Source organism: Physella acuta, unplaced genomic scaffold (genome assembly GCF_028476545.2).
Source record: "Physella acuta isolate Inbredline_101_S28 unplaced genomic scaffold, ASM2847654v3 ptg000127l, whole genome shotgun sequence".
NCBI lineage: Eukaryota > Metazoa > Mollusca > Gastropoda > Physidae > Physella > Physella acuta.
The window spans coordinates 108,628-132,500 of record NW_026731646.1 but is presented as its reverse complement, the minus strand read 5'-3'; the positions used below and the strand labels follow the sequence as shown (position 1 = coordinate 132,500).

Genomic DNA, 23,873 nt, shown 5'->3' with positions numbered 1-23,873 from the left:
AAATATTTTTTTTGCAGAACCCTACCATTGAGTGATCTAATCATCTCCCCAAAGTTTCATGGTACACAGATGAACGGTGTGAAACCGCAAATAGACTTATATTTTTATAAATCGTATATAGAGAAAAATCGCAACCTCCCGTGGCGCCGCCCTTGCGAAATTAAAAAAGGAGGTTTTTTTACAGAAACCTTCCCTGGAGTGTTCTAATCAACTCCCCAAAGTTTGATGGCGATCGGATGAACGCCGTGAAACCGCAATCGATGTTTATTTTTATATACCATATATAGAGAAAATTGCACCTTCCTGTTGCGCCGCCCTTGCAAAATTAAAAATGATTTTTGACTGAACCCTTCCCGGAGTGTCCTAATCAAGTCCCTAAAGTCTCATGGCTATCGGATGAACGATGCCAAACCAAAATCGACTTTTATTTTTATATACCGTATATAGAGAAAAATCGCACCCTCCTGTGGCGCCGCCCTTGCGAAATTAAAAATTATTTGTTTACAGAACCCTTCCCTAGAGTGTTATAATTAACTCCCCAAAGTCTCATGGCTATCGGATTAAGAGTGTCCAACCAAAATCGACTTTTACTTTTATATACCGTATATTGAGAAAAATCGCACACTCCCGTGGCTCCGCCCTTATGAAATTAAAAATTATTTGTTTACAGTATTTTTATATACAGCACATAGAGAAATATCGCACCCTCCCGTGGCGCCGCCCTTGCGTAATTAAAAATGATTTTTTATAGAACCCTTCCCTAGAGTTTTATAATGAACTCCTCAAAGTTTCATGCCTATCAGATGAACAGTGTCACCGCAATTCACTTTTATTATTTTTTATATACCGTATATAGAGGAAAATCGCACCCTCCCGTGGCGCCGGCCTTGCGAAATTAAAATTTTTTTTTTACAGAACCCTTCCTTAGAGTGTTATTATGAACTCCCCAAAGTCTCATGGCTATCAGATGAACGATGTCAAATCAAAATCGACTTTTTATTTTTATATATCGTATACAGAGAAAACGAATCGCGCCCTGCCGGGGCGCCACCCCTGCGAAATTGAAATTTTTTTTTTCCGCAGAAACCTCCCCAGGAATATTCTCAACAACTTCCCAAAGTTCAACGGCGATGTGATAAGAGGTGTGGTTATGCATAAAAGACACACACACAGACACACACACATACATTGCTTTATATATATATATATATATATATATATATATATATATATATATATATATATATATATATATATATATATATATATATGTATTATGCTCAAGCCATTTGTAGCCATGTCTAAATTTAAATGTGAACGCAGATATGTTTTTTACAAAGTGTTTTACACCGCCATTGCTAACAATTTCATGGTGTAATATGGATGTAAACAGAAAAAATTAAATTTAAAAATATAAGAGGTTTCGAAAAACGTTGCACATGTTGCGTTTAACTAGGAACACGTTTCAAGGCACTGTTCAAACCTTGATTTAATTTGTCCTTTTCACCATTACACCACAAGCCTTCGCCCCTTGCAGCTACCAACCAGTCCCTTACAATCGTTCACTCCAGCTTTTATACCCCACCCAACCTTTGGATAACTATACCTAATCACCCCGGGTTAACTCAACTCACACACGGCTCTCCCCTGTGTTCTGGACTATTTTAGCGTATTCTAATCTAACCTACAGCTGACCTGTAAAAGCACACAAACAACATACTGATTATCAATTACAACAATAAAAGCCACAAGTACCTATTAAATGTTAAATAATATGTACAGAATCAACTAGAAGATTAAACCTAACTAAAGTTTTAAGAATGTAATTAATATGCATATAACTAAAATTAAACCTAATTTTTAAAATAATGTGACATGCTTTTACCCAGGTCTAGGATGTACAGACCAAAACCCCTTCCCAGTCGTAAGCCCCCAGATCAATTACCTCCTCTCAGTTACCACCCCACATCTTTATCTGCCTTTAGAGACAAGTAAACCAATAACAATACATGTATTTCACCATAGCCATATCCCAATCGCTGCCCTTGTTCCAAAAAAAGCATAAACTGAACCTTCACCCTGTTTCTATTTTCTATTATGTTCTATCTTTACCGTCGCCATTACCCTAACATTTTGGTAATTGTCAGACGATAGGTAATGTTTTACTGCAGATTTTGGGCTGGAGTAGGATTCTTGGAGGTGGGTTAATTGACAGGGTGTTATCCAAGGATAATGACAATAGTGAAATGACTCAGGCGTAATTAACATGAGGGGATTAATGTCGTCCTCCTACCTCATTAAGTTACATTACGTAACACCTCCTTAGACCACATTGCCTCTATATAAATGTTTAGTATTGCATACCCCTTTCCTCCTCCCCCCCCCCCCCCCCCCTCACACGCACAAACCATAACGAAATTTAATACGACAAAGTATGGATTATTTATAAAATGTAGCGGGAATCATGTCTTTCAAAAATTTGTTACAATTTTATAACCTTAAATATTTTGCAATAAAATTAAATTGTAGCAGCAATTTTTATTAATATTCAAGATAGCAGGAGGGTAGTGAGTTTACAAACAATGGAAATAAAGCATTGCTCAATATCTCCCTATACAATTCACATTTACTAATTTTTTTAAAATGTCATTAAACAATTCCTTGCAAGTTTTATATGGGGGCCCGCACCAGTGCACAGCGCGGTAAACTCTGAGGTTAAATCCATATCCACACCGTGGCGAATCATGGGTATAAGCTAATATATATATATATATATATATATATATATAATGATATATATATAATGATGGAAAAAATTTGAACCCCTCCCCCCTCATGAGACGATCCTGGCTACGCCACTGCATATATATACACACACACGTTTATATATATACATACTAGCCGTCCCGGCCAGGCCCTGCACTGGCATCTCTGAAAAACGTATCTGTAAAGGACCATAACTTGTGTGTTTAGTATTCAGCATTTATCCGGCATTGCCCACCCTAACCACAACTAACCAAAACACACAAAAAACGCAAACACAACAATAACACAAAACAAACACAAACGAAAACACAAAAACAAACGCAAAGACAAACCCAACCACAAACACAAAGAAAAGACAAACACTAACGCAAACAAAAAAGCAACCGAAAACAAACCCAACCACAACCAAACAAAACCAAAACACACAAAAAAAACACAAACATAACACAAACGCAAACACAAACAAAAACACAAAAACAAACGCAAACACAAAGAAAACACAAACGCAAAGAAGAAAAAAAGCAAACGAAAACTAACCCAAATCCAAACACAACCACAAACGCAAACCCAAACTAAAACACGAAGAAAACACAAACGCAAAGATAAACTCAAAGTGTCCACAGTCTAGCCTGGGGCGCCAAGTCGCACAATGACGACGTGCGGCGTAACCGCCTGATTCAACTTAGTAAACGACTATAGTACCCAACTTATTCATAGTCTTTTGAACTCACTTACGCGAACGTAGGTACTACAGCGTACACGGGAAGGCCCGGGGCGCCAAATAGCACCCTGTCGGGGTCCGGAGGACACCCGGATTTGATTCACTTAAAGACTATAGTAACCTTTCTTATCCATAGTCTATCGCACTGTTTAAAACATAGCGCTCACATGATAGCCCAGGGCGCCAAATCGAACCGCACAGGGGCGCCGGCGGATGCGCCTGTTTCAATTTAGTGAACAAAATTATAATACTTCAAGCTTATCTGTAAATGGAAAGAAATAAACATATATATAAAAAAATAATTAGTGAACAGTATGTTCAGTGTATAGAATAAATAAAAGGCAGTATTAAAAATACCAACGACATTGCACTTAATCAATCCCCGCTAATTATGTAATTATTTTTTTTCTTAACACCAAAACAAAGTAATAAAAAGTAAATTCTTTCTTCCCCCGATTTAATGGTTTTTTAAAGGGAAGTAACTGTGTAGTCAATACATTTCAGACACAATTTTAGAAATTTTATAAACGTTGATACACTTTTTAAAAATTTTATGTAATGTTCATAATTGAAAATTATTATTCTAAGTATATAAAATGAAAATTGTTTTTAAAGACTTTCAATAGTAATTTTTTAACTCATAAATTTAGACCATGAGCACTATAATAATCTAACACTTAAATCCATCGAAGTATGTCCACGACAAACAAACTTATTACATGTTACATATAGAATTGAGCTTTATATATTAGATATAGACTATGTATATATATATATATATATATATATATATATATATATATATATATATATATATATATATTTATATATATATATATATATATATATATATATATATATATATATATATATACATATATACAGGCATATATACAGGCATATAGATATATGTATATACACATATACACACACATATATATATGTATATACATATATATAAATACACATATATATATATACAGATATACACACAGTCCAGGCCCTGTTGTTCTTTGCCCATTAGGTCAATTAAAATAATAATTTTAATGATGATAAATGATAATTTAGTTTGAAAACGATCAATATTGAGTTTTCTAAACATCTATTTTGATTTTAATACAAAAATCAACATTTTAAAAATATTACACAATGGCGATAAAGTCGAGTTTTTATTTTGTCCATTTGAGAGAGAGAGAAACAGTTAGCTATTCATGTTTGTGTTTTAAACTATTTCTTCCAGAATTTTTTTACTCCTGGGGGGGGGGGGGGGGGGGGGGGGGGGGGGGGATGACATGGCGGTACAAGAATTCTGCTTTTAAAACTTTTCATGTTATTATATGACCCTTAACATATCTTATTGCCAGAGTTTCTTCCAGGCATTTCTTCAAGGGGGGGGGGGGGAAGGATTAGTGCCGCGCCCCCCCCCCCCCCTCCCCCCCGCCAGAATAAGAAAGTCTACCTCCCTCCCTGAACAAAATAGAATTTTTATATGGAAAATAGATATACGTCATCATCCCCTTCCCCCCCCTCACCCCCAGAGAAAAGTCTGAAAGAAACACTGCTTATTACTTTACTGTGTATTTATAAAAGTTACATAGAAATGTAAAATTATAACATACTAAATGAGTATCAATAGTACACATTTAATTTTAGTTTTATTGTTACAGGTGATAGCACAACATCAGATGATTCTAATTTAAGTGCTGAGCAAATGTCCAGGTAAAGTAGATTTGTAATTCATCTGTCTGTACACATTAAGCAGTTATTAGGGCTCTTATATCTTTATAAATCAAAATACTAAAAAGTTATTTAAAATCCTCATTATAATTAATTGGAAACATGTTTCTTTATTTATAAAAAAAAAATGTTTGTTGCTCTTAAAAAATTTTTTTTTAATTTTGCAACCAATGCTTTTAATTTAATAATGATATCTACAGATAATTGTTTAGTGCAATACGTATAAATTTTAACAACTCCACTTTTTTTCTACATGAGATATTTGAATAAATGACAATCTGTATTTTGTATATAGATTTAAGTATTACCCTGCACTTATACAATACTTAATATTATTGCTAATATAAAACCACCTTTTTCGATGTAAAATCAAGATTTTAATCATTAAAAAGCAAGAATTTTTCTTTTTTACTTTCTCGTATATACGAAGTATAGAGAAAGTATTGTAATCGTGCACAAAAATAACATGAAATTTGGACAGTTTTCACCGTTTTACTCCTCAGTCCTTCATCACATCCAGAGTATAGAGGACTTATTTTAATCAGGCAAAAATTATAAATACAAATATATAAATGTTTTGGCGTTTTATGCGTTATCGAGTCTTAAAAACTGGACTTTGCAATTCTGTCCGTATGTCTGTGTGTCTGTCTGTGCGTAAACACGATAACTTGAGTACCGTTACAGCTAGGTTGATGAAATTTCATATATACGTATTTTATCAAAATTGTAGATCCTGATCAACTTTTGAGCGATTTCCGATAACCGGAAGTGGTACTTTTTCTACTTTGAATTTTTCAAAAGCCTATAAGTTGCGTACTATTTTAGATAGATGTATGAAATTTCACACGTAGTTAAAAAATCTAATTCTCTACCTTCTGTCAAATTTTGAGTTCTTTCCATTGAACGGAAGTACTAATTTACGCTATTTCCGATTTCTCAAAAAATGCATGTAAATTTATAAAGTACTAATAATATCCCGCACTTTTATACACATTTTATTAGGCGTTCAATTGGTGTGGGACGGAGTGGTCTAGCGGTAGAGAGCTGGACTGCTAACCCGCTAGTCTCGAGTTCGAATCCGAGTTCAAGTCAGTAGACCGCCCCTGAGTCCACCCAACTATGATGGGTACCTAACTCCTGTTAGGGAAAGTAAAGGCGGCTGGGCATAGTGCTGACCACAATATCTCTTCATATGCCGAGGTCACAGAAACAAGTGAACTCTACTTCACTTGCCCCATAGACCGTCAGGTTTGAAAGGGAAACTTTTCACTTGGTGTGCAACTCTATTTTTTTACGAGATTCTATTCTATTATAAAAAGTTTAAATAATTTAAAATGGATCTATGTCCTGAGTTGCCATCCCTCGTAATTTTATATTAGAATATTCGAGAAAGTTTAGGGGAGATCACTCCCAGTTTATTTTTATTTGATTATCTAACCCATTTAATACATGTTGGTACGACAGCATGGTGAGGTTGGAGCGCATGAACACTATTCCAAAAGTCTAAAGTTTCTTTATCTGCTCAATGAACCACAAGATCCAAAACTAATTAACAGTATACTTTAATACTTGAAAAAATTCTTATATTTCTTTGCTGTATGATGTGAACTGCATACTAAATAACTATATTAATTAAATTATCTTAAATTATTTTTTTGTTGAAACCTCTTGTGGAGTGTTCATATCAACTACACAAAGTTAAACAGCAATAGGATGAACGCTGTCAAACCGCAATCGACTTTTATTTTTGTATACTATATATAGAGAAAAACAAATCATGTCCTGCCAGTGCGCCACCCCTGCGAATTTGAAGAAAAAAATTCCGCAGAAACCTCAGCAGGAGTATTCTCAACAACTTCCCAAAGTTTCATTGCGATCAGATGAAAGGTGTAGTAAGGTATAAAAGACAGACAAACAAACAGACACATATACATTGCTTTTTATATAGATAGACTAGCGTGCCCATCCCTTCGCAGGGATAGAAGAAAGTCTGACGAAATATATAAGAAGCGTTTCATAAGTGCGTTACCAATCATATATTCTTAGATATGTGACCTTTTTTCTAAAACTGGGTTATTTAAATGTAAACAATGTCTGCGCTTAGATTGTAAATATCGGGACACGGGTTTATCTACACTACCACATGAAATCCTTCAGTGTACATTAATCACTCACCGAAAAAATGAGGTAGAACACACTTCGGTGTCCGCCCATGTGTAAAGGACTTAGAGGGGCGTCTCGGGAGCCCCGGATTACACTACCGCAGAGGCTCCGGGTAGGGCCCCTGGCTCCTTAAAACTAACATAGGCGCCATAGTGCGGTTTCTTTTGTGTTTCCATTGTGTTTGTGTTTACTTTTGTGTTGTTTTTTTTAATTTTACGTTTGTGTTTGCATTGTGTTTGCGTTTTCTTTTTTGTTTGTTTTTGTGTTTAGTTATGTTCTTTTCTTTTTTTTTTTGGCACATTTAAAAAGGATTACCCATTGGGGGGAATGGGTATACAGCTAGTATATATATATATATATATATATATATATATATATATATATATATATATATATATATATATGCCAAGTCGAATACAGCTAGTATATATATATATATATATATATATATATATATATATATATATATATATATATATATATATATATATATATATATATATATATCTCGAGTCAAATGGTAGAGCATTTGGCTGCTAGCCTGAATATCTTGAGTTCGGATCTTGCTTATGATGTCCCAGAGTCCACCCAGCTCTGGTGGTTTGACTTTTGTTAGGAAAAGTGAAGGCACCTGGGCGTACTGCTGACCCATGCAGTGTCAAAATGGCCCTGCCAAAACGAGCCCCGTAAAATCGACCCAGTGCCGACAACAAATAGACCCCTTCACATAAGGCCCAGACAAAAGGGCTCCAATCAACAAGGCTCCCGAATAATAGGCTCTTGTCATTTAGGCTCTCGACAAAATGACTTCTGTTATTGCGACTCCCAACTTCATCAATACTCTTTAGAGTTAGCTTAGCGAACACTTTAAAGTAATACAACGTATTCATCTCTTGTTTGATAGGCCTTTTTTTAATATTATTTTATCTAGTATCTATATATATAATTCTCTTCTTCGAGCCGTTAGAAAACAAGCTGCAAACGCTCTCCCTACCTCCCCACCCCTACATGGTTTTAGTGAGCTGTGTTCACTCTAAATGTTTACAAGCAAAGCCAACGATTTTAAACGTAGGGGGGGGAGGAGGAGGGGGGGAGGGAAGGAAGGGGGGGGGGGGGTTATGGTCCTTAACGAGCTACTTATAGTGTTTTAAAGAAATATTTTCAGTGTCAGCGTTGGTACTGTCGAATTCACAAATTATGAATTATTGAAAATTAGAAACAACTAAATAGCGGCGTATGTTATGCCGCGGGCCGGCTCGTAAGAAATAATGTTTTAAATTTAAGGGTCACTTAGCTATGACTTCCATCAAAAGAGTCGATTGTAGGCTGTTCCAACTCAGTGTTTGGGGAGAGAGGTACAAATTGTACATTTACCTGCAATATGTTCTTATCCTTTAAACATCATATATCTCAAATATTTAAAGTTGTGTGCTCGCTTTTAAGCAACAGATCTTCACTGTTGTAAATTTTACATTATCAGACTTTTATAATTGGTGGAATTTAGATGTTAAGGGCTCGATTTTTTTTGTGAATTGCTGTTGATTCATGAATCAGTTATTTGATATTTTTAAAAGAGGTTATAGCAGTAACAGAGGTAGGACAAAATGGTTACTTTTAACTTTTATGCCAATAGTGGTCATACAATACATATGTCGGGAACCCATTTGTCAGGAGCCAAAGGTCGGGAGCCAATGTGTTGGGAGCCCATTTGTCTGGAGCCAATATGTCGGAAGCCATTTTGTTGGGAGTCAATATGTCGAGGCATTTTTGAGGGGGCTATTTTGACTGGGTTGTTTTGTCGGGGGTCGATTTGATGGAGTCATATTGACAGCAGACATGCCTACCGTCCCGCCAAAATCTGAACCATCCCGCTTTTTCACCTAAAAAATAATTTGTTCCGTCATTCCGATTTTGACTCAGTTTGTTCTGATTTTTTTGAAAAAAATAATTAATAACGAAAGGTAATAAAGTAAATTTTTAAAAAGGCAGGGTAAAGCGATTTTCTCCCTTTGGAATACGTTTCTGTTTCCTAGTTTACTTACAATATTTACAAGTATCATCTAATACTAGATCTAGCTAGTAGTATATCTACTACTATAGATCTAGAATTGTAACTAGATCTACTAGTAGATACTGAAATAGTGAACACTGATCTTATCTTGTAAGTTGTAACTTAACTAGTAACTACTATTATGAAAAACTTGGTAAGAAGTAACTAGGTCTAGGACTTTTACTAGGTAGATCAAGGGTCTTTGCTCTTAACATATAATATATATTACATATGATGAAGCCTTCAGCATTTGTTATTTATATAGCCTAGAACATAGCAAGGCATAAATAATCAAATCAATAATGTTAAGTCAAAGCTAATGTTTTTATGGGGGGGGGGGGGGGGGTCTCAGGTTACTGGTTAACTTTTTTTTTAAATGTAACCTCACATTAAGCAGTATGTAAATGTAGCCTAGAGACTAGTTAATATATATGACTAGAAGCCTAACTAATATCATTAGAGTAATTTTTAATTAATTTTTTGTTTGTTTTTGACTTAGTAAAGTAGCGTCCACGCTTAAGTTCCTCTTTTTGGCTACAAATTCCTCTTTTTAGGCATGACTGTTCCTACTTTTGGCTGACAGGGGTAGGCATGTCTGTGACAGGGTAGTTTTGTCCTGGGTCGTTTGGCGGTGCACTGTGCTGACCACACTATCCCTTTTATAAGCTCAGGTCAAGAAACATGAATTTTACTTAATCTGCCCAATGGATCGCTGTGTGTAAATAGGAGCTTTACTACCTACATACTCTTTTTAAAGTTTGTTTCATTGATGCACTTTATATTTTTCATGATTTATTAACTTCTAATTCAGAAATGGAGTTTATTCATTATTTCATCACATTTTAAAATTTCAGTGATGTTGCAAATATAATTACAAGTCTGTACAAAGAAGAATTTCCACCTATCATACTTGTAGGCCATAGGTAAATGTACCAAATTTATATTTAAAAAAGGTGTATTTATATGAAGTAGTTGGTTATATTTTTAATAGTACCAGCAGATGGCATGATGCAAAGTACCAAATATTTATGTTTGAAAACTGATGTACTTACTAACTCTTCTTATGTGAATAGCATCTGAACTATTCAACGTTGGTTTTGCCTTTTTTCACTGTAAGTAGTATGCTGATGTATTCGTCTTATAAACTGGTTAATGCAAGTGCCATCAAGCTGGCCCACTATTATTTCTTACGCTGATGCCATTGCTCCATAGTTAATCCTTCTGTAAGGATAAATTTGAATCAACACTGTTCTCCTAATCTCTCCTATACTCTTAGGTTTGGTGTTCTTGTTTGATTTCACTTCTTTTCATTGGCTTTGCTCAATTATATAACTAATTATTATTTGTGTGAGGTCTTGAAGTGGATACAAATTACATACATTATTAATCATAATGATAGTAATAGACAAATTTTAGAATTTTAAAGTTAAGTAGGCAGACAGTAGTAGACATTGTCTTATTTATTTCAATAGAAAAGTCTTATACTCAGTCAAGAAATAGTATTTCTCTGGAAAAAATTGGAAAATGTTTCCTAGCAAGGTACTACCTGCTATTAATTAAAATAAGAATGAACTTAAACCAATGCAGTTGTGATCAGTACTCTTTAATCAACCCTTGACAATTATTAGAAAATATAATTTTAGGTGAAATGGATGCAGTATTTTTAATTAGCATCTTGTATATCTATACAAAAATTTCAGTGCTACTTGTTTTTTTTAATTTTAGTATGGGAGGTGCCATTGCTGTACATACTGCTGTAAGAAACCTTATTGGTAATCTTGTTGGTCTTGCAGTGATTGATGTAGTGGAAGGTAAGTTTATCAATATTAGTAAAAGTATCAAATACATGTTATTGTGACGCACAATTTTCATTTATTTAAATAGTTGAGTATTATAATATATAGGCTAAAAGAAAATAATTTATTTTCCCCTTCTTAGTGCAGTATTACTTAAAAGCTTGTTATTAAAATGTTTTTTTGTGCAATTTTTAAAATCAACTTTTAAATACTTCAATTTTTAAAAGTAGAATAGAACCTCGTTGAAAAAAGAAATGTGCACCAAATCAACAGCAAACAATGTGTGTATTATAGTGCAGAACATTAGTACTTAATAAAGAAAAATTTAATTAATTTTCAAAAGGTTAATTAATCATCTAATTAAGTAACATTTTATGTCACAATATGAAAAGTATAAAATTACTCGGTCAGGTGGAAATGTTCGATATTTTGTTCGAAATTTTCCGCAAGTGACGGACAATATACAGAGGAAGCAACTTAAAAATAAATTTAATATGCGTTTTTTGAGAAATCAGAAAGAGCTAAAAGTACTACTTCCAGTCACCTGAAATTACATAAAATTTGAAGAAAACAGAGAAATAGATCTTTTACTTATAAATGAAATTTCACATATATATATATATATATCAGGGGTCGGCAACGTGCGGCTCACGAGCCGCATGGGGCTCTTTTGATGTCAAGATGCGGCTCTTCAGCTCCTTGCACAAATACTAATAATCTTAATAAAAAAATAATATATTTGAAATTTAAAAAATGTTAGTGGCTCTTTAAAACCAGGGAAATTTTGAAAATTGTAACTTTTGGCTCTTCCGCTTCAAAAGGTTGCCGACCCCTGATATATATCAATATATATATATATATATATATATATATCAATATATATATATATATATTATTTATATTTAGTCCTTTAGCACTCACTTCCCTTTGATAAATTAGGAAAACACAATTACTTCCCTTTATAAAACATTGCATTAGTGGAAAAGAATTTACTTTTTATTATTTGGTGTTGGGGAAAAAAATAATTACATAATTAGCGGGGATTGATCAAGTGCAAATGTTGTAGGTATTTTACGGATAAGCTTGGAGTATTAAAATTGTTCATTAAATTGAAACAGGCACGTTCGTTTAAGTGAGTGCAAAAGACTATGAATAAGTTGGGGTACTATAGTCGTTTATTAAGCTAAAACAGGTGATTCCGTTGGGTTTGCGTTAGTGGTTGCGGTTTGATTTGGTTCGTTTTTGTTCTTTCTTTTTTCGTTTTTGTTTGTGTTTTTTTTTTTTGGGTTTGTATTTGTGTTTTGGTTGGTTTTGCGTTTGGATTTGGTTTGTTTTCGTTTGCTTTTTCGTTTTTTTGTGTGTTGTTATTGGTTGGTATTGGTGTTTGTGGTTGTGGTTGGGTTTGTTGTTAGGTTTTTGTTTTCGTTTGCTTTTTTGTTTGTTTTTTCTTTGTGTTTGTATTGGTGTTTGTGGTTGTGGTTGGGTTTGTTATTAGGTTTTTGTTTTCGTTTGTATTTGTAATTGTGTTAGCGTTATGTTTGCGTTTTGTTGTTTTGGTTTTGGTTGGTTGTGGTTTGGGTGGGCAATGCATGGTTTATGATGATTACTAAACACACAGGTGATGGTCTTTAACAGAAGGGTTTTTCACAGAAGCCAGAGCAGGGCCTGGCCGGGACGGCTAGTATTATATATATATATATATATATATATATATATATATATATATATATGTATGTGTATATGTCTATCAGAAAAAGGTATAGGCTTTTGAAAAACCGAAAGTAGAATAAGTTTCCATTTAGTGGAATTTGCTGTCAAGTGGATACAGAACTACAAATTTGATATAATAGTTAAATATGAAATTTCATCAACCTAACTGTAAAGGTACTCAAGTTATTGTGTTCACAGACTGACAGAAACACACACAGACATACAGATAAAATTGCTAAACTTAAGTTTGTCCGACTCTTGAGCATGTAAAACTTTGAGGTTTTTAAAAATCTCGCTTTTTATTTTTTCTTTCATGATTACATTACTTCCTCTATACTTTGTAAACGAGAAAGTAATAAAGCGGGAGTGATCTCCCCTAAACTTTCTCAAATATTCTTATATAACACTACGGGGGATGGCAACTCAGGATATAGAAATAATTTTAATCAAATTTTAATTACTTAAACTTTTAAAAATAGAATAGAATCTCGTAAAAAAAAAAGAATTCCGCACCAAGTAAACAATATTTGTATAATAGTGTGGAATATTAGTACTTTATAAATTCATATTAGTTTTTTTTTTTTAGAAATCGGAAATAGTATAAATTACTACTTCCGGTCAACGGAAATTACTCAAAAGCAGACCCAGCCATATCAGCAGACATACTGCATCCTCTACTTAAGCAGATTTGAGAAGAAATAATCCCATCTGACTGGAAACTGGGATACCTGATAAAACTGCCAAAGAAGGGTAACCTGACACAATGCAACAACTGGAGAGGGATAATGCTTCTTTCAGTTCCAAGTAAGGTGCTGACAAGAATCATCCTAGAGAGACTTAGAGATGGCTTGGACAAAAAGCTGTGACAAAAACATGCTGGTTTTTGTCAAGACAGGTCATGTACTGACCACATTGCCACCAAGACAGGTCATGTACTGACCACATTGCCACGCTACGCATCATTATTGAACAGTCCCTCGAGTGGCAATCCCCCTATACATGACTTTTGTCGACTTCGGAAAGGCGTTTGACAGTGTGAATAGAGATTTTATCTGGAAGCTAATGAGCTACTATGGAATACCCCAAAAATTTATATCTATCACACAGAAACTATATGAAGACTCCACCAGTCAGGTAATAATACACAAGGGAAAACTAACAAAACCATTCACGGTGACGACGGGAGTAAGACAGGGATGTATGCTATCGCCAATGATATTCTTGATGGTAATCAACTGGATCATGCTGAAAACCACAAAAAACGACACAGGAATCCAGTGGAGTTTCACCAAAAGGCTGGAGGATCTTGATTCTGCCGATGACATCTGCCTACTATCTCACAAGCATCAATATACGCAAGCCAAACAAAATCGGCTATCTGAAGAAGCCTCCAAAGTTGTACTAAAAATCAATAAAAATAAAACAGAGGTCATCAGAATCAATAACAGCCAGGACCTGCCCATACAGCTAAATGGAGAAGATTTACGTGAAACAAATACATTCACATATCTGGGAAGCGTGATCAATAAGGACGGGGGAGCAGACGAGGACATAAAATGCCGTATCAACAAGGCTAGATGTGCCTTCAACTCACTGCGCCCGATGTGGAGGTCCACGGCCCTGTCACTCCGGATCAAAATTAGGATTTTCAACACAAATGTCAAGGCAGTGCTGCTCTATGGCTCGGAGACTTGGAGGGTCACGAAGACAAATACTGATAAGCTTCAGGCATTCGTAAACAAATGCTTACGACATATACTTAAAATAAGATGGCCAGACAAAATATCAAACAGAGACCTGTGGCGAACTTTAAAGCAACAGCAAATAGAGACAGATATCAAGGCCCGAAAATGGGGATGGAACGGACACACATTAAGAAAAGAAAAAGAAAACATCGCAAAGCATGCTTTGGACAGGAATCACCAGGGAAAAAGGAGGGTGGGCTGGCCAAGGAAGACATGGAGAAGATCGGTTGAAGAAGAGGTGAAAACAGCTGGGTTCACATGGGCACAGATAAAGGGGGCAGCCCAAAACCGAGTCTGATGGAGATGTGTGGTTGCAGCCCTTTGCTCTCCAGGGGCCACAAAGGAATGATGATGATGAACGCATAAATAAAACCCTTCTTATATATTTCGCCAGACTTACTTCTCTCCCCGCGCATTGCCGCAGGGACGGGCACGCTAGTAATTATATAAAAGTTTGTTACTAAAACGTGTTTTATAAATTTTTATTTCAATACCTCCAATATTTTTAACACGTTTTTATTTTTAAGGTACTGCCTTGGAGGCTTTGGCAAGTATGCAGTCATTTCTAAGGGGAAGACCTAAATCATTTGAGACAATTGAGAAGGCTATTGAATGGGCGTAGGTTAACTTATTATGTCTTAAAATTCATCTTTAAAAATTTTATTAATGTCAGATAATACTTTATATGCTTTAGGTAAACAAACATAACATTTAAAACATTATCTTTTGTTTGTTTTATGTGTTAGGGGTATCATGTTGGCACATTAGGCCTAAATATCAGTAGCATTTTGTTATATTATAACATCTTGATGTATATTTTTAATTAATTTTTTTGGTTGAATAGCAAAATGTTGCACATATTTGTTTTACACACTTCTCTAAAAATGGAACTATATCAATAAATAACTGACAGCGCAAATGGTCAGTGGCAAATAAAGTTTTGAGTATTCAAGATGTGTGGACTAAGGCTCTAATCCCAAAAAGCATTATTGATGAGAACTTTCCTGAACTTTTTTTCTTGTAATTCTATTTGAACCAATAGTGATTGTTTTGAAAATTAATACTATTTATCTGTAAATACTAATTATTTGAAAATGGAAAGATAACCCTATCTACCAAATTAAGAATGTTTAAAAGTAATGTGTTTAGCATCAACAAGTACGGCTCATAAGTCAGAACATCACACATGCAACTGAGATTAAACTAAAAACTTTTCGGAACAAATACCATCTAAATTTTGAGTTAAAAAAAAGAACTCTCATTTAATTAGTTGTCAGACTATGGAAATGGGTACAGATACCAAGAATGAGAGCAGACTGCTCTCACATTGACACTGAAATGGGATCTTGAACTATGTAAACTATACTAAATTATCTTCAGTGAAGTGGATGGTATCAGAATTATTTCCATGCATACTAATAATTAATATGAATAATCCTGGACAATACTTCTATTTGTTATACAGCCATCTATTTAATGCTACTAGTCATCAACTAGACTAATACAAAGCTCTGTCTTGCCACAATTCTATGCTCCGTCCCTCTACTCTTGTCATTCTGTCCTTTTTACATTAGACTCAAAATACATTCGATCAAACAAATAAAACAGAAGCAAATACTTTTAATCCATATCTTGGATGTTGAGAGATAGTCATGTCATAATTAACAAGAAATCAGGAACAAGTGGTTAGCTGCCCCAGCAGTTTGTTAATTCAAGGTGGCAAGATGTTAAAAAGTTAAAATTCTGACCCATAAGTTAGAGAAAAATTTCCCATCCATTTATCAGAAATTGACCATGCTTAAGGTGACCAATGTAACGGAGTGGTCTAGCGGTAGAGAGCTGGGCTGCTAACCCGTAAGTCTCGAGCTCTAATCCGGGTTCAAATCAGTAGACCGTCCCTGAGTGCACCCAACTCTGATGGGTACCTAACTCAGGTTAAGGAAAGTAAAGGCGGCTGGGCATAGTGCTGAACACACTATCTCTTCATATGCAGAGGTCACAGAAACAAGTGAACTCTACTTCACTTGCCCTATAGACCGTCAGGTTTGAAAAAGGGAACTTTATGGTGACCATGTGTCCTTGCAGTTGTCAGGAACATCAAGGGGACTTTGTAAAATGTTTGAACAGAACATGATGTTTCAAACTACTGTATTGGAGAAGTAAGTTATCCGTAGTGCACAAGAAACTGCTATCAGTAGCATCTATGGGCTACGAAACATCATGTATTGCTCCAACAAAAGCTCAACAAGTCACTGCAGGTGTAACAATAAAAAACTGCTGTCTAATTCAAAAGTTCCAACTTTTCCCCACAAGAGCCTAATGTGATTATTATATCAGTATACAAACCAACAGCATCTGCCCTTAACCTTCTTATTTTATCTTTGAATATTTACTCTGTGCCATTATAGCAAACTGGCTGGCCAATTTTCCTAATTAATGAAAGATTGTGCATTGGTCAATGTGTAGTGATATTAATCACTTCCTGATTTAGCCAGTTAGTTCACACTTTGGCAGAGATTTCTGGCTTTGGCAGTGTCATATACATGTATTTAATTGTGAACATACATTGCTTGTAAATTATTTATAGATTTAATTATAATTATATTAACAGAGTAAGAAGTGGACAAATAATGAATTTAGAATCTGCTAGGGTTTCTATGGTTGGACAGCTGAAAAGGTAAGACTTGATTTTATTACCATCTATTTTAGCAATTTTAGTGTATATTTTCTTTTAAACTGGAAAATTGGATTTCAGTAGAAAACAGAAAAGTACAATCTCTGGATTTAGCAAAAATAGCGGTCCAGTGTTTCAGTGCAACTATCTTTCAATTGTTCAGTTTTTAATTATACCTGCACACATAAGTAAGGTTAGCATTTCTAATGGTTTAATTGTCTACATTTTATCTTATTTAATGTTGATGTCTTTTTTTTTTTTTGAGGAGAAGGGTATTAAAAGAAAACCAGAATATCTGTAGATAATTGTGCTAAAATCAGTTGCATTTTAATGAAAATATTAGCATAATCATATTTTTTATTTAATGAATTAAATAACACGAGCCGGCCCGCGGCATAACATACGCCGCTATTTAGTTGTTTCTAATTTTCAATAATTCATAATTTGTGAATTCGGCAGTACCAACGCTGCCACTGAAAATATTTCTTTAAAACACTATAAGTAGCTCGTTAAGGACCATAACCCCCTCCCCCCCCTTCCTTCCCCCCCCCCCCCCCTCCCCCCCCCCCTACGTTTAAAATCGTTGGCTCTGCTTGTAAACATTTAGAGTGAACACAGCTCACTAAAACCATGTAGGGGTGGGGAGGTAGGGAGAGCGTTTGCAGCTTGTTTTCTAACGGCTCGAAGAAGAGAATTATATATATAGATTATAAATTAATTCTGTCTTTGAAATGGATTTTTATTAAGATAATAAAATTTCTGTAATGAAATATTGCAGTTCTAACAGTGATGAAACAGGAACATTAGAATTAGAGCATCAACAAGTAACTTTTACAGATACAATAGCAGAGGAACAGGAGGATGAAGGAAATAATGAATCAACTTCCTCAAATGTTTTCAAGGTACCAGTTAATCCTCAGACAGTGAGTATGCTTATAAAAAGCATCCCTTTATAGACTACTATTTTTACAAGCTTTTATTTAGTTCACAACATCTGTTTGTTTGTGGGTTTGTTGCAAATCTTGTAACTCAATTTTGACCCACTTTTAATGCAGCAATTTTGTTTAAACTTTCCATATATGTTCCACAAGTCTGTTTATTTTTTAATTTAATTAGATGTTTGATTAGTGACAAAAAATTAATTAAACGGGTTCAAAACTAAAGGGGGATAACAAAATCTAAATTTAACTAAACTCAATTCAGGGTAATCTATCGTTTTAGGTACGTAAAATCGCCCGCGGCTAGTAATGTACGAAAAAGTTACCTCATTGTCAAGGCTTTAACAAGTATACTGTGATATATTTGTGTCAAATATTATAGATAAATGAATAAAAACCTAAATCAATGGCTAAACATATAAATATAGCCCAGAAATTAACTTTAAACAGCAGTGTTTGCGAGCAAGATTTGCTATACTATATAAACAGCAGCCATTTGTAAAATAGAGTGGCTTCCCCTGAATCTGCAATAAGTTTACATGAAAACAAACTGAAACAAGATGTCTGCTATAGTAAATGAGCATGGTTGCGTCTGTTGGAAACCTCGCTAGTCTTCTTTTTTTACTGAAAAGTTTTAATTCAATTGTTTAAAAACAGATACATAAATGAAATAAGGAAACATTTTTGTATTTTTCAAAACATAAATGCTCCTCAAAATGTGAAATAATTATTAAAATTTAAGGAGTCACCTGTTTTTCACATTACTAGTCGTGGGCGATTTTACGTACCTAAAACGATAGATTACCCAATTCAGTATCAGATTCATATTACTGTAATTATAGTAAGTAGACCTAAGTAATTTGTTAAAGCCTTCTACAACAAAAATATCAACTACTTTTAAAATTTAATATAAGTAGCAGATTCTAGATCTAACTCTAGTAATACGATCTATTTTAATTTCAGTTAATTTCATTTGCTAAATAAAATGATAAGAATCTAGAGCTAGATTCTAGATCTTAGAGACAATTACATTTTTTTATTATAAGGTCAATTTTTAAATTTATTATTGGTATATTTTGAATCGAATAGAGGTCTAATTTTGTAATAAAATTTAATGGACACCAGAGAGAAAGTCTCAAAGGTATTTGAGAGGTCCATAAATTAATTATAAATGGCAGGGGTGGGGCGCAAAATTGAATCTACTTTAACTCAACCAAATGGTTTAGAAACAGTTACTTTTTAAAAATAACAACTGCTATGCTTCATAGCATTTTATAAAGACCACTTCCTATTTGAGAAATGTCAAACTTCCTTCCATTCAGCGCAGGGTGAGTCACTAAATTATGTCCTGAAATTTTGTTTTTTCTCCTGAAAAACTCCTGGAATTTTTAGTTCACTTTGGTGTAGGAACCCTGTGAGAACTTAAGCCCTTTGATAGTGTGGATAGGCAAACAATAAGGAATCTATTGAGACACTATGGTGTACCTGAAAAGTTAGTGGAAATAGTTCAGCAACTATACAGTGGATTTTCATGCCATGTGGTTTACAATCTTCTCTGTTGATGGACCCATCAGTCTCTCTGTTCTTTTACCTTTTTATTCTTCATTTGTTGAGATTAATGTTTTTGCTTGAGAGTGGTTCCTGGTTAATTCATAGAGTCTCATGTTACCTTACCCCACTTCAATTTCTGCCCCCTGTCAACTCATGGATGAACTGTATTTTGTCATTTTTTTTAACCCTTACTGATCATGCAATTTACTTCTCAGTATTGTTTTCTGTGACTTGGTTTTGTTTATTACTTTCTCTTATATGAGGTATAGTTGAAATATTGTACTTACTTAATCCTCATCACTCCCTGTGGAGTATAGGGCAACAACAAATCTCCGCCATTCCACTCTGTCTTGGGCAAGCCACTTTAGTTCATGCCAGGTCTTACCAGTAGCCTGCACTTCTTCTTCCATCTCTCTCCTCCATGTTCCCAGTGGTCTTCCTGTCTTTCGCTTTCCAGGCGGATTACACTTCAGCGCCATGTTGGGGAGTCTTCTTTTGCTCATGCGTAGGACATGGCCCAGCCATCTCCATCTCCTCATTCGAACTTCTGAAACAATGTCGTTTAGTCTAGTCCTTCGCCATATTTCCTTGTTCGGGACTTTGTCGTCCCACTTTATTCTGAGAATACGTTGGAGGGATCTTCTTTCAAATCCTCTGAGTCGGCTCTCTCCTTTCTTGTTTAGTTTCCATAACTCTGCAGCATAGAGGAGTACAGATCGTACATTAGACTTGTAGATCCTTATTTTAGTTCTCTGCTGCAGTGAGGATGATTTCCAGATCTTAGCAAGTCTGTTGAAAGCTTATGCTGCCATTGCTATTCTGGTGGCCATTTCTTTCTACATGCTGCCATTTGCTGATATATAGCTGCCCAGGTACTTAAAGTCTTCGACCTCTTCTAGCTCTGCTCCATTCGCAAAGGTCTTGAGAGCACTTTTGGTTTTTATTTTCATTAGCTTGGTTTTTCCGGAGTTTATCTTTATTTTTTTTATTTTTGTGGTTTTTGCTTTGATGTCTTTTTGGGCATGTGAGAGTAAAGCCAAGTCATCAGCAAAGCCACAGTCCTCTAGGTGGTTGGTAAGTTCCCAAACAATTCCTCTTGGCTTATTCTCAGTGGCTCTTCTCATAATCCAGTCTATTTCCACCAAAAAGATGACAGGTGAGATGACACAGCCCTGTCTGACTCCTGTTTTTACCTTGAACCATTCACTTTGCTGATTTTCATGTCGCACACAGCATTGGTTGTCCTTAAGTATGTTTATGACTTTTCCTGGAAAGCCATATAGCTCTAGTATCTTCCATAATGGTGGATGCTATCAAATGCTTTCTCGAAATGATGTAGAGAGACGAATTCCTCTCCAGGGACTGTTCCACTATAGTGCGCAAGACAAATATTTGGTCGTTACATGACTTGTTGGCCCTGAAGCCAGCTTGTTCTTCACGAAGGATCCCATCAATTCCTTTCCTCATTCTTTGTGTCACAGACTGTATAATTAGGTATGTTTATATTATATTGTGTTTTACATGAAGTTGCATGAATGAAGAATACCTGGCTAGCGGAAGGACTGTCTGAGCGACTCGTCATGTATTTTCCCATGCTTTTGGGTGAGATCGCTCATGTACGTAAGGGGAGAGAATGGACCGTATAAAAGGTAGAGCGAAAGGTGAACGGGGGTGCTTGCGTTTGGACTGTGACTGTGAATGTAGGATGTCACTACGTCACTTTGATTCGTGACTGTGATTGTACTTATACCAAATTATACTAGTTGTTTATCTATGGATTTACTAATACTATGGATTCATCATTTCACTGTAGTGTATAAAGTGTAAATAAAGTTATAGTTTCACAACTACTGTTGCTCGTGTGAGTATATTGAAGAACCCACAATAACAACAATGAAGTTCATGTTGTTACACTTTGTAATAAGACTCTGCGGAAGATTTTTCCTGGTACTGACAGAAGATTAATGCCTCTCCAGTTCTCACAAACATTAAGGTCGCCCTTTTTGGGTAATTTGATAATGATTCCCAGTTTCCAAGAATCTGGGACTTTTTCTTCATTCCGTACTTTATTGAAGATCCCTGATAGAGTTTCTGCACCTATTTTTGGGTCTGCCTTTAGCATCTCCGCAGTGATTCTGTCCTCTCCTGGAGCCTTATTGCTTTTTGTTTTTTGTATAGCTTCTATTATTTCTTGTTCTTTCATCTAGACTCGTCATATCAGGCAAAGCTGCCTCAATCCTCGGTTGCTCTCCCATGATGGTTTGATTTAGATCTGTTTCCGTAGCGTTTTTGTTTTTACATGGTGGGTAAAAAACCAAGCCCTCCTCCTTTCTCATTCTGGACTTGGGACCAGACAATGGCGGAGTTTGAAGTATTGTAATGGTGCAAAAAAATCTAAAATCACCTCCCTGAGTCGGAAAAACATTGGTTTGCAATTTTGTGTGTGTATGTCTGTGAACAGGGTAACTTGAGTACTGTCACAACTAGGTTGATGAAATTTCCTAAGTATTATATAAAATTATCAGCAATTTCTGGTAACCGGAAGTGGAACTTATTCTACTTTTGTTTATTCAAAAGCCTATATACTGTTACAGGTAGATAAAAGAAATTTCACATATAAGTAAAAGATCTATTTCGATGCCTTCTGTCAAATTTTGAGTTATACACTAATTGTTATGTTTATATACATTGTTTGCTGTTCAATTTTTGTGCAATTTTTTTTTCTGTGAGATTCTATTCTATTTTGATAAGTTTAAGTATAAATAAATTTTAAAATAGTTAATATTTTTCAGAAACAGAATAGCTACACTTGGAGGATTGATTTATCTCAGACAGAGAAGTTTTGGCAAGGTGGGCAATTTGTTTAAGCCTATACCTTTTTAAAAAAACCTTTTGACAGAAATATTTAAGTTTGTGAAAACCACATGCTCATTATTGAGTTCTAAGCAAATATACTTTCCCCATAAATATGTGTATGTTCCAAAAATAACAAAAAACAACAGACCTCCAATGTCACACTGTTTTTCTCCATATTGCTCACATTCTACTGCTACTGTTCTCTTATCTCTGTATTCAATCATGCTCTGTGATGTGTGGCCTTACAGTATCCTTGAAAGTGAACCCACTTTCTCTCATCAAACTTATCAGATCCTCCCATGATCTCTGCACTCAATTGTTCTCTACCTCTTTCTGCTACATTTAACATGCCTGTCTAACCTAACTGCTGCTTTTAACAGCAGTAACTTAATATGAAATGACAATTGTTGGGGGTGGGGCAGGAAGAGTTTGTAGGGCGTACTAACAACCCCAAAGATTAGTAGTCACAATAAAGTACAACTATACAAGTTGAAAAATGACTTGAATTTCAAAATACGTACATTTTTAAAATGTATCCTTTTCCAACCATTATTTCCAGTACTTTTTACTTTCTCGTATACAAAGTATAGAGAAAGTATTGTAATCGTGCAAAAAAAAATCGTTTTACACCTCCCTGAGTCGGAAAAACATAATTTTGCAATCTTGTCCGTATGTATGTGTATGTGTGTCTGTGAACACAATAACTTAAGTACCATTACAGCTAGGTTGATGAAATTTTATATATAAGTATTACATCAAATTTGTAGTTCTGTATCAACTTTTCAGCTATTTCCTGTAACTGGAAGTGGCACTTATCCTACTTTCAATTTTTCAAAAGCCTATAACTTGAGTACTGTTTTAGATAGATAAATGAAATTTCACCTATAAGTAAAAGATCTAATTCTCTGCTTTTTGTCAAAATGTCAGTAATTTTCCTTTGACCGGAAGTAGTAATTTACGCTACCTCTGATTTTTCAAAAAACGCATGTGAATTTATTAGGTACTAATAATATTCCGCACTATTATACACAGATTTTTTGCCTTTCACTCGGGGCGCAATTCTTTTTTCTACGAGATTCTATTTTATTTTAAAAAGTTTAAGTAATTAAAAATGGATTAAAAATCATATCTATATCCTGAGGTGCCATCCTCCGTAGTGTTATATA

General features: G+C 34.8%; 1 protein-coding gene across 6 annotated transcripts in view; it reads left to right on the top strand.

Annotated features, from left to right (window-relative positions):
- Positions 1–23,873, top strand: part of LOC131934994 (protein phosphatase methylesterase 1) — a 52,064-nt gene that overhangs the window by 19,989 nt on the left and 8,202 nt on the right. For all 6 annotated transcript variants that reach the window (XM_059291272.1, XM_059291273.1, XM_059291271.1 and 3 more), the window contains 7 exons: positions 5,155–5,206; positions 10,292–10,360; positions 11,163–11,248; positions 15,216–15,306; positions 17,300–17,365; positions 18,141–18,285; positions 22,644–22,701. In XM_059291272.1, coding sequence (XP_059147255.1) covers positions 5,155–5,206; positions 10,292–10,360; positions 11,163–11,248; positions 15,216–15,306; positions 17,300–17,365; positions 18,141–18,285; positions 22,644–22,701 — 567 coding nt within the window. The remainder of the gene's footprint in view (positions 1–5,154; positions 5,207–10,291; positions 10,361–11,162; positions 11,249–15,215; positions 15,307–17,299; positions 17,366–18,140; positions 18,286–22,643; positions 22,702–23,873) is intronic.